Raw genomic sequence first — 15,019 nt, forward strand, 5'->3', positions numbered from 1 at the left:
GACTTGATTTGATTTTCGATTGGAGATGTATGATGTGAGTCTGGAAGGAGAGTTTGCAGTCTAGCCAGACACCTAGGTACTTATAGATGTCCACATATTCAAGGTCGGAACCATCCAGGGTGGTGATGCTAGTCGGGATGATCAGTGAGATACACCTGCTGGAGCTTAGTTCAACTGACGTACACCATCAGAACCCTAAATATAAGCTTGTTTTACTCCAATGTTTGTAAACAATTTAAATGTAAACAAACCCTGTATAGCCTCAACACATTTAAAATTATAATTTTGATATATTGGATGGTCAGTCCTTGCATCAATAGCTCTGTCTATGAATTTAAGAATGGTTACATTTCTCCAGGCTCATCCCTCAGCTTTTTACCAAAACAGAGGTGGGGTGTCTGCTTTGTTATTGATTCATCTGCGGATTGCCCCTTTAAGAAGGTTTGCCTATACTCCTCACCCCTACTCCATCTAGGCTGTCCTCTAGACTTCCTTTAGAATCTGAACAATGTAGAACGACAATGCAATAAAGACACACATCAAGTAAAAACAATAGTTTTCAACTAAAATGTGTCCAGACTAACATATAACTGACTTAGATTTCTTTCAAAGTAGGTTTACACATATCTTGACAATATAAGCCACATTTACATTCTGTTCTCCATTGATACAGCAGTTATCTCTGCAATAATCCACTAATCATGTTACTTGTAGTTTAGGGCTGTGCACAATTGGTCCTGCGTCGCCCGGGTTAGGGTTTGGCCAGGGTAGGCAGTCATTGTAAATAAGAATTTGTTCTTAACTGACTTGCCTTGTTAAATAAAGGTTAAATAAATAGTTTACACTGTATAATTGGTATTTTATTATAAGAAAACCAATGTAGCGTATAAATACATTATATCTGTGACAGGGTCATCTGGGGATAGGATAATCTGTGATAGTAATTAAACAAACAAGACCTACTCAATCAAATACGGGGTCCTAGTACCCCTGGTTGGGAACCACTGTACTACAGTGACAAAATGGGACGAGAGAGCGCTGCGCTTTCCATGCTGCCAATAGATTTATATGTATTATATGAACAGTTCCTCTTCATCCAATCACAAAGAGGGTAACATTCCATAGATAAATACAATTGGACGTTTCAGACAGGGCGCATCAGATAGTCGACAGCTCCACCTACCTCTGGTGGGAATTTATGTTTGGGAAGAGGGTAGAGTCAGCGAAAGGAAATACACGGACTCCGGTGGCGTTGAAGCCTTTGTTGTTACTGTTAATTATTGGACCCATGGTAAATATTTTTTTTCGGAGTGTACGGTCATGAAGAACCCATATTAACCCCGTGATGCTACATGGACAGTCTGTGCGCTACGGTAATCTATGCCAGCAACGCGGTGAAAATGGACTGAATGCATGCGGAATACTTTCTCTACCACCACCACTTCAAGCAGGGACAGAATAAATACACATTTAGTTGTACATTTCCTTTTTATATAACATTGTAGATGACGGCTCTTATTTTCGGAATATTTTTTTCCGTCTAGGTTTTCATCGTCTGTTTTTGATTGCTTTGGCGTGCACAGTCCCCATTAAACAAGGATATATTGTTAAATATGAGGAAGCAATTTATTACAGAGATACCAAAAAGAAAGAGGCCTTTCCGTTTTCAGGCCCGGATTTGAGTTCAGTAGGGGAATAATGGGGAAAAATCCAAATGGATAAAATATGGATATTGGAACACAATATTAGAGCAGTTGGATTGCTATCGACAACGTGCCGTGCAAGTTTGATGCATCAAAAAAAGTGAACAACCCATTTCTTCAACACTCAATAACTCTATTCGACACAAATAAAGGGAAGTGGAACTGTTATTGGAATTACCACATTTTCAGTTGTGCCAGCAGCTTAAATGCAATTTTTTATATGAGTTTTATGTTGCTTTTTTATTGCAATTTGAGCTGGACAGAGCTTTGACTGTTCAATGGAAGTATGTTATCAGTTACCGGTTTTGCCTCTAGACAGGCCGGTTCCTAAACATGTTCTCAGCCGCAGGGGAGCCATTAGCTTCAGCTCCAATTCTTATTTTTTTGGTGGACCTGCCCCAAGACAGCTGGCCAAGGTAAGTGCAAGGAAAATAGCGATCTAGGGAATAAACAAAAACAATTTGAGGCTTTCATTTTCAGCTATCAAGTCAAGGTTGGGGTTGTGCTTGCTGCCAGGAAATATTTGTATAGGTATATATTTTGATGGAAACAAAGTAGCCATATTCCTTTACCTGTTTACATTTTTAGTGGCCCCCAAATTAATTGTTATCACAGTTGTTATCGCATCATTTTGATCAAGTTGACCCTTCCACAGGAAAGCTCACAGTGGACTGATCTATCATCTTTATACATCTTTATCATAGTCTCTTAGATCAGTGAGATGCCTGACTTGACCTGTGTGACAAAACCCTCATCCCTAATAATGTGACCAATGAAAACATTACCGTGATATTATTGTACTAATGTCTTAAGCCCCCCCCCCCCCTTTATCTGTAATGCTTAGAGGTTTTGATCCATTGAAGCTTATTGAAGTGAACCAACATAGCTCATCTGTTCCAAAGTGAACCACAATATTCCATGTGCTCTGGTCTGGACTGTTGACAACATTGCACAGTAGAGGCCTTGTTTTCCATGCCATGCGTTAAAGACAGTTTTTGACAAGTGTTTCTGTATGGCTCCAACAGCTCTGGATAACTTGTAAAGATGGCACAGTAAACTTTTTAACTAGTCCAAATCACATTTTATTGGTCAAATACACATGGTTAACAGATGTTATTGCGAGTGTAGCGAAATGCTTCTAGATCCGACAGTGAAGCAGTATCTAACAGGTAATATCTAACAACTTCACAACAAAAGCTAATATCTAACAATTCCACAACGAAACCTAATACACATAATCTAGTAAAGAAATGGGATAAGAATATATAAAAAGATATGGATGCGCAGTGACAGAGCGGCTAAGATGCAATAGACAGCGGCTATATACAATAGAATAGATACTGAAGGATACAGTATATGCAGACGGAAGTTTACATACACTTAGGTTGGAGTCATTACAACTTGTTTTTCAACCACTCCATGAATTTCTTCTTAACAAGCTATAGTTTTGGAAAGTCTGTTAGGACATCTTCTTTGTGCATAACACTAGTCATTTTCCCAACAATTGTTTACAGACTGATTATTTCACTTATAATTCACTGTTTCACAATTCCAGTGGGTCAGAAGTTTACATACACTAAGTTGACTGTGCCTTTAAACATCTTGAAAATTCCTGAAAATGATGTCATGGCTTTAGAAGCTTCTGATAGGCCAATTGACATCATTTGAGTCAATTGGAGGTGTACCCATGGATGTATTTCAAGGCCTACCTTCAAACTCAGTGCTTCTTTGCTTGACATCATGGGAAAATCAAAAGAAATCAGCCAAGACCTCAGAAAAAAATTGTAGTCTGGTTCATCCTTGGGAGCAATTTCCAAATGCCTGAAGGTACCAAATTCAACTGTACAAACAATAGTATGCAAGTATAAACAAAGTGGGACCACTCGGCCGTCATACCGCGAAAAGTGCAAATCAATCCCAGAACAGCAGCAAAGGACCTTGTGAAGATGCTGGAGGAAACGGGTACAAAAAGTATCTATATCCACAATAAAACGAGTCCTATATCGGCATAACCTGAAAAGCCGCTCAGCAAGGAAGAAGCCACTGCTCCAAAACTGCCATAAAAAAGCCAGACTACGATTTGCAACTGCACATGGGGACAAGATCGTACTTTTTGGGGAAATGTCCTCTGGTCTGATGAAACAAAAATAGAACTGTTTGGCCATAATGACCATCGTTATGTTTGGAGGATAAAGGGGGAGGCATGCAAGCTGAAGAACACCATCCCAACTGTGAAGCATGGGGGTGGCAGCATCATGTTGTGGGGGTGCTTTGCTGCAGGAGGGACTGGTGCACTTCACAAAATAGATGGCATCATGAGGTAGGAAAATTATGTAGATATATTGACGCAACATCTCAAGACATCCATCAGGAAGGTAAGGCTTGGTCGCAAATGGATCTTCCAAATGGACAATGACCCCAAGCATACTTACAAAGTTGTGGCAAAATGGCTTAAGGACAACAAAGTCAAAGTATTGGAGTGGCCAACACAAAGCCATGACTTCAATCCTATAGAAAATTTGTGGGCAGAACTGAAAAAGCGTGGCGGGCAAGGAGGCCTACAAACCTGACTCAGTTACACCAGCTCTGTCAGGAGGAATGGGCCAAAATTCACCCAACTTATTGTGGGAAGCTTGTGGAAGTCTACCTGATACATTTGACCCAAGTTAACCAATTTTAAAGGCAATGCTACCAAATACTAATTGAGTGTATGTAAACTTCTGACCCACTGGGAATGCAATGGGAAAAAAAATAAAAGCTGAAATACATCATTCTCTCTGCTATTATTCTGACATTTCACATTCTTAAAATGAAGTGGTGATCCTAACTGACCTAAAACAGGTAATTTTTACTAGGATTAAATGTCAGGAATTGTGAAAAAGTGAGTTTAAATGTAGTTGGCTAAGGTGTATGTAAACTTCTGACTTCAACTGTACATATGAGATGAGTCATGCAAGATATGTAAACATTCTTAAAGTGGCATTATTAAAATGACTAGTGATACATTTATTAAAGTGGCCATTGATATCAAGTCTGTAGGTAGGCAGCCACCTCTCTATGCTAGTGGTGGCTGTTTAAATATCTGATGGCCTTGAGATAGAAGCTGTTTTTCAATCTCTCTGTCCCAGCTTGGATGCACCTGTGCTGACCTCTCCTTCTGGATGGAAGCGGGGAGAACAGGTAGTGGCTCGGGTGGTTGTTATCCTTGATGATCTTCCTGTGACATCAGGTGTTGTCCTAGACGGCAGGTAGTTTGCCCATGGTGATGTGTTGTGCAGAACGCACCACCCTCTGGAGAGCCCTGCAGTTGTGTGTGTGGTGCAGTTGCCGTACCAGGCAGTGATACAGCCCGAAAGGATGCTCTCAATTGTAAAAGTTAGAGGGTTTTTGGTGACAAGCCACATTTTTTCAGCCTCCTGAGGTTGAAGAGGTGCTGTTGTGCCTTCTTCGCCACACTGTCTGTGTGCGTGGATCATTTCAGTCTGTCGGGGATATGTACACCGAGGAACTTAACTTTCCACCTTCTCCACTGCTGTCCTGTTGATGTGGATAGGGGGGTGCTTCCTTTGCCTTTTCCTGAAGTCCAGTTCGCTTGGGTACTTGGTTGGGACAAGCGTGCATTGGCAGGCAAGCTGCAGAAGGATGAGTAGGCTACAATTCCCCGTTGCTTATCAGTGCAGCATTGACAGCCTACTAGCTGAAAGTTGGAGAGGGTTTATCTTATGTTCCTTTGTTAGATTTTAGCACATCTTGCTCTGGCTGGCATTAGTTATTGATGTTGATGTGCATAACTGCGGGAGAGAGAGCCTACCTTTTCAGTTGTTTGATCAATAGGACTGTAAAGTTCCCCAATGTAAGAGGACTCCCGTGGTATTTGCAGAAATCCATTCAGGTGTATTTTGTGACATTTAGTGAATGCATTCTAATGATCTAAAGTTGCGCTGTTGCAACTGCCTGTAAACACACAGTCCAGTTCAAAGTGAATGATGGAAGGCCTGTGTGGCAAATGGCTTGTTTGTATAAAGGCCTACTGTAGCTCTGACTGGCTATGGCGCACAGGTCTGCGTAAACTCCGGTCTTGGACGAGACATGTTTTTATTCAGTTTTATTTACTGCAGTGTCTATTAATCGCTTTCCCACTCTATATTGCTATAGAATTTTCATGCAAATGCGTACAGTGAGGGGAAAAAAGGTTTTGATCCCCTGCTGATTTTGTACGTTTGCACACTGACAAAGAAATGATCCGTCTATAAATGTAATGGTAGGTTTATTTGAACAGTGAGAGACAGAATAACAACAAAAAAATCCAGAAAAACGCATATCAAAAATGTTAAATTGATTTGCATTTTAATGAGGGAAATAAGTATATGACCCCTCTGCAAAACATGACTTCGTGCTTGGTGGCAAAACCCTTGTTGGCAATCAGAGGTCAGACGTTTCTTGTAGTTGTCCACCAGGTTTGCACACATCTCAGGAGGGATTTTGTCCCACTGTCTTTGCAGATCTTCCCCAAGTCATTAAGGTTTCGAGGCTGACGTTTGGCAACTCGAACCTTCAGCTACCTCCACAGGTTTTCTATTTTTTTTATTTACCTTTATTTAACTAGGCAAGTCAGTTAAGAACAAATTCTTATTTTCAATGACGGCCTAGGAACAGTGGGTTAACTGCCCGTTCAGGGGCAGAACGACAGATTTGTATCTTGTCAGCTCAGGGGTTTGAACTTGCAACCTTCCGGTTACTAGTCCAACGCTCTAACCACTAGGCTGCCGCCCCCCCATGGGATTAAGGTCTGTAGACTGGCTAGGCTACTTAATGTGCTTCTTCTTGAGCCACTCCTTTTTGTTGCCTTGGCTGAATGTTTTGGGTCATTGTCATGCTGGAATACCCATCCACGACCCATTTTCAATGCCCTGCCTGAGGGAAGGCGGTTCTCACCCAATATTTGACAGTACATGGCCCCATCCATCATCCCTTTGATGCAGTGAAGTTGTCATGTCCCCTTAGCAGAAAAACACCCCCAAAGCATAATTTTTCCACCTCCATGTTTGACGGTGGGGATGGTGTTCTTGGGGTCATAGGCAGCATTCCATCTCCTCCAAACACGGCGAATTGAGTTAATGCCAAAGAGCTCCATTTTGGTCTCATCTGACCACAACTCTTTCACCCAGTTGTCCTCTGAATCATTCAGATGTTAATTGGCAAACTTCAGACGGGCATGTATATGTGCTTTCTTGAGTAGGGGGACCTTGCGGGCGCTGCAGGATTTCAGTCCTTCACGGCGTAGTGTGTTACCAATTGTTTTCTTGGTTACAATGGTCACAGCTGCCTTGAGATCATTGACAAGATCCTCCTGTGTAGTTCTGGGCTGATTCCTCACCGTTCTCATGATCATTGCAACTCCATGAGGTGAGATCTTGCATGGAGCCCCAGGCCGAGGGAGATTGACAGTTCTTTTGTGTTTCTTCCATTTGCGAATAATCGCACCAACTGTTGTCACCTTCTCACCAAGCTGCTTGGCGATGGTCTTGTAGCCCATTCCAGTCGTGTGTAGGTCGACAATCTTGTCCCTAACATCCTTGGAGAACTCTTGGCCATGGTGGAGAGTTTGGAATCTGATTGATTGCTTCTGTGGACAGGTGTCTTTTATACAGGTAACAAACTGAGATTAGGAGCACTCCATTTAAGAGTGTGCTCCTAATCTCAGCTCGTTACCTGTATAAAAGACACCTGGGAGCCAGAAATCTTTCTGATTGAGAGGTGATCAAATACTTATTTCCCTTATTAAAATGCAAATTAATTTATAACATTTTTTATATGTGTTTTTCTGGATGTTTTTGTTATTCTGTCTCACTGTTCAAATAAATCTACCATTAAAATTATAGACTGATCATTTCTTTGTCAGTGGGCAAATGTACAAAATCAGCAGGGGATCAAAACTTTTTTCCCTCACTATATATGTAATAAAATGACCGTATCGAAGTGCTTGCTTGTCAGAAAATATAAAAAGTGTAATGTTCTTTCTGGGGGTGTATATGAACATATTTGAATAAGATTCCATGTTGCTAAAATGCTGTCAGTTCCACTTTAAGGTGGTTGTAAAGATACAAAATTGCCACCAATTGTGCAAGTTCTCCCACTTAAAAAGATGAGAGGCCTGTCATTTTTTTTTATCATAGGGACATGTCAACTATGACAGACAAAATGAGAGAAATTCATAAAAAATCCTACAATGTGATTTCCTGGATTTTTTTCCTTCTCATTTTGTCTGTCATAGTTGAAGTGTACCTATGATGAAAATTACAGTCCTCTCATATTTTTAAGTGGGAGAACTTGCACAATTGGTGGCTGACTAAATACTTTTTTGCCCGTGTGTGTGTGTGTGTGTGTGTGTGTGTGTGTTGTTTTTTTGTAATAATGACAATTACAACAATACTGAATGGACACTTACATTTTAACTTAATATAATACATAACATCAATTTAGTCTCAAATAAATAATGAAACATGTTCAATTTGGTTTAAATAATGGAAAAAAAGTGTTGGAGAAGAAAGTAAAAGTGCAATATCTGCCATGAACAAAAGCTCCTTGCTCAGAACATGTCAATGCTAGTGGTTCTTTTTATTATAAGAATTCAATTATCCCAGTTAAGAAGTTGTAGTTATTATAGGAATTATAGCACTATTTCTCTCTCTACCATTTGTATTTCAAATACCTTTGACCAGAGGTTCTTAAACTTTTTCAGCCTGGGACCCAAATGAGAAATTCTGTGTTTTCCTGGGACCCAAGCTTATGCCTAAAAAAATGCAATATAGACAAAAACAAATAACACTGAAATACCCATAAATCTTTTCATGTTTATTTTTCCCCATTTAAAAACACTCTTACATACCTGTCTAGGTTGGAACTGTTGCTGTTAAAATACAATAAATAATTTAATTCTGAACTGGAATAAATGGATTGATCACATCACACAGATGTTTAATACACTTAATTATTAGGTAAAATGTAGTTAGTCATTAACAAGCAGCTGTTTTACTACTTTTATTGAAAGAAAACCGTAGACTATACTTGATTTGTTTCTTTCCTAGCGTTAGCATCTGCTAACATGCAGATACCCATAGACTTGCTGTCATTGCGCTAATGCTAGCGCTAATGCTAAACTACCTCTAACTTCCTTCATACTGGACACAGAGACATAAAAATGGTATCCACAAGTTCACATGACTCTGGTGAAGTAGATAAAGGGCTTCATGGCCAAAATCCCGAAGTATCCCTTTAAAAGTTTCTGAGGTGTTTCATTCTTTTAGTTGAAGACCTCATCATTGTGTAAAGTTGTTTTCTGTTATTAGAGATATTCTCTTCATATTCATACTTGATCAAAGTGAGGTTAAATTGTTATATGTTTACATAATAAGATTGCAAATGGAACTATTCAGGAGGTAGATATGACATGATGGTCCTTACCTCACACTTCACCTCCAACTCCCCTGCATCACTCTGTGTTCTGTGAGAGGCCAGTAAAGGGTCTGTGATTAGTTTATGAACCCCTCACAATGCTCCAGTCCAGACTGTTTGCCTTTCCCCTATATTGCTGATTGTCTTTTATGGCCCTCCATGAGCCAGACCTCATGGTCTGTTCCATTAAGAGAAGGGCCCATCCAGTGTAGACACACACACCCTCTGAAGTGGGATTTACTACAGGTAACACACTGGAAGGAATGCGGAGATGCTCAAGCTGCTTTTCACACTGAAGTGCCACAATTCATGGGGATACTTTGAATTTGTGAAGCACCTTAGAACAATTTTAGCTCTTGTTTCTTTTACAGTTTAGAGATCGAATGTGTTTTTGGGACAGGGAGAGTTCATCTGTCCTGTACCTTCCTCCTCTTTTAGCTTTATTAGTTACATCGCTGTAGTCAGCCAGCCCACTAGAACTGATATGGGATAAACCTGAGCAATGCAAGGTTTACTTGCCCTAGAGTAATAGCCCAGACTAATAAACCTGATTGGTCTGTCTGCTTGATTGATGGATACAATTCAGATTTTAAATGTCAAGGCACCTCCAACACCGAGTCATTCGCTGCAATGGACTTACTGTACAGCTACAGCATAATGAAGATTACAGTCCAGGTATTTCCTGAGTTGCTCAGTGACGCAGATGCTATGCATTTTTTCAGAAGCACGCAAGAATGTGTCATCTGCTGTGGGAAGTGAATAATCTGTTTTAGCTGTCTAGTCATGTAGCCATGTACTCATCAGACTAGCTTGTAGTTAATAGATATGGCTGTCTAAGGTGTGTGCATACTAAACTTTGCTCAGATGTTTAGACCTTATGAATAATACAGGATGATGGAGATAAGGAGACTGCTGTTGAATGAGCCAGTGACGTCAAGAGGTGTCAAGATGCTGCATGAGTGATGTGGGTAGGACTAGGGAGCCTGTTTAAACATGACAGCCAAAGCCCCTGTGACTGTGTGATTGTGTGTCCATAGTTGAACCACATCAAAGGCATCTGATCTGACTGACAATCAGTCATCTGAATTGAACATTTTGAAATTGAGACCCTGACTGAGCCCCCCCCCCAAAAAAAGCTACAGTCCAAGTCAATAGTTTGGACACACCTACTCATTCCATGTTACTATTTTCTACATTGTGGAATAACAGTGTAGACAAAAGTGTAACCAAAAAAGTGTTAAACATTCTTCAAAGTAGCCACCATTTGCCTTGATGACAGCTTTGCACACTCTTAGCGTTTTCTCAACCAGCTTCATGAGGTAGTCACTGGAATGCATTTCAATTAGTAGTTGTGCCTTGATAGAAGTTAATTTGTGGAATTTCTTTCCTCCTTAATGCGTTTGAGCCAATCAGTTGTGTTGTGTTGTGCCAAGGTAGGGGTGGTACATAGAAGATAGCATTATTTGGTAAAACACCAAGTTCATATTGTGGCAAGAACAGCTCAAATATGCAAAGAGAAACGACAATCCATCATTACTTTAAGACATGAATGTCAGTCAATCCAGAAAAGGTCAAGAACTTTGACAGTTTCTTCAAGTGCTGTCCCAAAAACCATCAAGCGCTATGATGAAACTGGCTCTTGTGAGGACCGCCACAGGAAAGGAAGACCCAGAGTTACCTCTGCTGCAGAGGATAAGTTCATTCGATTTAACTGCACCTCAGATTGCAGCCCACATAAATGCTTCACAGAGTTCAAGTAAGAGACACATCTCAACATAAACTGTTCAGAGGAGACTGCTTGAATCAGGCCTTCGTGGTCAAATTTTCTTCTTTACATTTAACCAGGCAATTCAGTTAAGAACAAATTCTTAACAGTGGGTTAACTGCCTTATTCAGGGGCAGAACAACAGATTTGTACCTTGTCAGCTCAGGGATTCGATCTAGCAACCTTTCAGTTACTGGCCCAAAGCTCTAACCACTAGGCTACCTGCCAAATTGCTACAGAGAGACCACTACTAAAAGACACCAATAAGAAGAAGAGACTTGCTTGGGCCAAGAAACATGAGCAATGGACATTAGACTGGTGGAAATCTGTCCTTTGGTCTGATGAGTCCAAATTTGAGATTTTTGGTTCCAACCGTGTCTTTGTGAGATGCAGAGTAGGTGAACAATACCTCATAATGTGAAGGAAAAATGGCGCCGGAAGAAACGGCAGCAGTTTTACGGCGCCCAGCCAATTGTGCTATTATGTGGGGTTTTTTTTGCGTTATTTTTAAAAACTTATTTTGTACATAATGTTTCTGCAACCGTATCTTACGGCAAAAAAAAGAGCTTCTGGATATCAGGACAGCGATCACTCACCTCGGATTAGAGGAGGACACACAAGACATTCTCCAAACACGCCACAGAGCTGATAACCCCGTTATTTGCAAGAGGAAGCGATGCAGGTACAGAGGACAATGAGCTGGATGCCTGGTCAGGACCTGGAGAAGGTGAGTGGAAAGCTGCCGTTACCGTCAATACTACTCACCAATGTGAAATCATTGGACAATAAATTAGACGAGGTACGATCACGAATATCCTACCAACAGGACATCAAACTGTAATATCCTATGTTTCACGGAATCGTGGCTGAATGACAACATGGATATTCAGCTACCGGGATATACGCTGCACCAGCAAGATAGAACAGCACACTCCGGTAAGACGGGGGACGGGGGGTGGTCTGTGCATATTTGTAAACAACAGTTGGTGCACGAAATCTAAGGAAGTCTCTAGATTTTGCTTGCCTGAAGTAGAGTATATTGGGATACATTGCAGGCCACACTACTTGCCTAGAGAATTTTCAGCTATACTTTTCGTGGTTGTTTATTTACCACCACAGACACATGCTGGAACTAAGACCGCACTCAGTCAGCTGAGGAAAGGAAAGGAAATAAGCAAACAGGAAACCACTCACCCAGAGGCGTCACTCCTAGTGGCCGAAGACTTTAATGCAGGGAAACTTAAATAAGTTCTACCAACTTTCTATCAACATGTTAAATGTGCAACCAGAGGGAATAAAAATCTAGATCACCTGTACTCAACACACAGATACACGTACAAAGCTCTCCCTCGCCCTCTATTTGGTAAATCCGACCACAACTCTAGCCTCCTGATTCCTGCTTACAAGCAAAAATTAAAGCAGGAGGCACCAGTGACTCGGTCTATAAAAAAGTGGTCAGTTGAAGCAGATGCTAAACTACAGGACTGGAACATGTTCTGGGATTCTTCCGATGGCGTTGAGGAGTACACATCAGTCACTGGCTTTATCAATAAGTGCATCGAGGACGTCATCCCCACAGTGACTGTACGTACATACCCCAACCAGAAGCCATGGATTACTGGCAACATTCGCACTGAGCTAAAGGGTAGAGCTGCCACTTTCAAGGTGCGGGACGCCCCGCAAGAAATCCTGCTATGCCTTGCGATGAACCATCAAACAGGCAAAGTGTCAATACAGGGCTAAGATTGAATCATACTACACCGGCTCCGACGCTTGTCTTATGTGGTAGTACTGATGTCTTGAGATGTTGCTTCAATATATCCACATAATTTTCGTACCTCATGATGTCATCTATTTTGTGAATTGCACCAGTCCTTCCTGCAGCAAAGCACCCCCACAACATGATGCTGCCACCCCTGTGCGTCACGGTTGGGATGATGTTCTTCGACTTACAAGCCTCCTCCTTTATCCTCCAAACATAACGATGGTCATGATGGCCAAACAGTTCTATTTTTGTTTCATCAGACCAGAGGACATTTCTCCAAAAAGTACGATCTTTGTCACCATGTTGCAGTGTCAAACCTTAGTCTGGCTTTTTTTATGGTGGTTTTTGGACTAGTGGCTTCTTCCGTGCTGAGTGGCCTCTCAGGTTATGTCGATGTAGGACTCTCTTTACTGTGGAAATAGATACTTTTGTACCCGTTTCCTCCAACATCTTGACAAGGTCCTTTGCTGTTGTTCTGGGATTGATTTGCACTTTTCACATCAAAGTATGTTCATCTCTAGGAGACGGAATGCGGCTGCGTGATCCCATGGTGTTTATATTTGCGTATTATTGTTTGTACAGATGGACGTGGTACCTTCAGGCATTTGGAAATTGCTCCCAAAGATGAATCAGACTTGTGGAGGTCTACAATTTTTTTTCTAAGGTCTTGGCTGATTTCTTTTGATTTCTAGCAAAGAGGCACTGAGTGTGAAGGTAGGCCTTGAAATACAGGTACAATATACAGAAATACAGTGTAGACATTGCTGTAAATGACTATTGTCGCTGGAAATGGCCGATTTAAAAAAATAAATAAATATATATATATATATATATATCTTTTTTTTAATGGAATATCTACATAGACGTACAGAGGCCCATTATCAGCAACCATCACTCTTGTGTTCCAATGGCACGTTGTGTTAGCTAATCCAAGTTTATCATTTTAAAAGGCTAGTTGATCATTAGAAAACCCTTTTGCAATTGTGTTAGCACAGCTGAAAACTGTTACGTTAGCACAGTTGACAACTGTTGTCCTGATTAAAGAAGCAATAATTACTGGCCTTCTTTAGACTAGTTGAGTATCTGGAGCATCAGCATTTGTGGGTTCGATTAGACTCAAATTGGCCAGAAACAAAGACTTTCTCCTGAAACTCGTCAGTCTTTTCTTGTTCTAAGAAATTAAGGCTATTCCATGCGAGAATTTGCCAAGAAACTGAAGATCTCGTACAACGCTGTGTACTATTCCCTTCACAGAACAGCTCCAGCTGGTTCTAAGCAGAGTAGAAAGAGGAGTAGGAGTCCCCGGTGCGCAATTGAGCAAGAGGACAATTACATTTGAGTATCTAGTTTGAGAAACAGATGTCTCACAAGTCCTCAACTGGCAGCTTCACTAAATAGTACCCGCAAAACACCAGTCTCAACGTCAACAGTGAAGAGGCGACTCCGGGATGCTTGCCTTGTAGGCAAGAGTTCCTCTGTCCAGTGTCTGTGTTCTTTTGCCCATCTTAATCTTTTATTTTTATTGGCTAGTCTGAGATATGGCTTTTTCTTTGCAACTCTGCCTGGAAGAGTTAAATAAACAAACAAACATATGGTTGGAAATGTGTCCACGGGCCAACACCCTAGGGTCGCCAGTTGCCCATCCCAGAGCTAAGTTCTTTTGAAAATATACATTGATATTGGTCATTTCAGCTTTTGCATAGGTTATTTCACCTTTCAGCGCAATTGTCATTTTAGTTTTGTCGGCCTACATCCTAAGGTTCTATGCAAAATAGGGGGGAGATGACGGTACACTACATGTTACAGTATGTGTTCCACGGGCCAGTGCTTGATAGGATAGCCTTGTTCGAGCTTCAGGTAAATTTACCTGTCATACTGTTTGTGGACGAGTGTCCTGTCAGATTTGAATATATGGTCAACTTTAGTTTGCATGAAGTCTGAATTTGCATATTTTGACAGCTTTGAGGCCTAAAGGAAGGTTGAACTGATACCTAACGCAAGCCCAGGTTTCGTCCTAATAATCTGTCCTTTGATAAAGAAATGTTTATCTTCTGACCTTCTTTTTCAACCAGTTTCATTTGCTTGTTTGTGTCATGCCAAACCGGAATTACAGTTCAAACCAGTCTTCTTTCAATCCAGCTCACACATGCTTTCAAACTAGTCTCCTCTTCAAAGCTCACAGATGATTTCAGAAAGAAATGCCTTGTAAATCCTTGAATGGGAGCGCCTAGGACACGTCTTAATATATTATTGTAGCTCTCCCCAACCCGCCAGAAACATGATGAGCTGGAAAAACAAACAAACCTGTGTTATGCTGTTTCCAGCACTCTG

At 41.0% G+C, this 15,019-nt stretch overlaps 1 protein-coding gene across 11 annotated transcripts in view; it reads left to right on the forward strand.

Annotated features, from left to right (window-relative positions):
* The first annotated feature begins 1,176 nt into the window (after positions 1-1,176).
* LOC115114377 (high affinity 3',5'-cyclic-AMP phosphodiesterase 7A) overlaps positions 1,177-15,019 on the forward strand; it is a 47,682-nt gene continuing 33,839 nt past the window's right edge. For 7 of the 11 annotated variants that reach the window (XM_065013397.1, XM_029642568.2, XM_065013398.1 and 4 more), the window contains exon 1: positions 1,199-2,119. In XM_065013397.1, the coding sequence (XP_064869469.1) occupies positions 1,982-2,119 (138 nt within the window). In that variant the 5' untranslated portion in view covers positions 1,199-1,981. Of the gene's footprint in view, positions 2,120-15,019 lie in introns of all 11 variants that reach the window. The other 4 variants (XM_065013401.1, XM_065013402.1, XM_065013403.1 and 1 more) reach the window with 1 other exon arrangement.

This window comes from Oncorhynchus nerka, linkage group LG9b (assembly GCF_034236695.1).
Source record: "Oncorhynchus nerka isolate Pitt River linkage group LG9b, Oner_Uvic_2.0, whole genome shotgun sequence".
Classification (NCBI taxonomy): Eukaryota; Metazoa; Chordata; class Actinopteri; order Salmoniformes; family Salmonidae; genus Oncorhynchus; species Oncorhynchus nerka.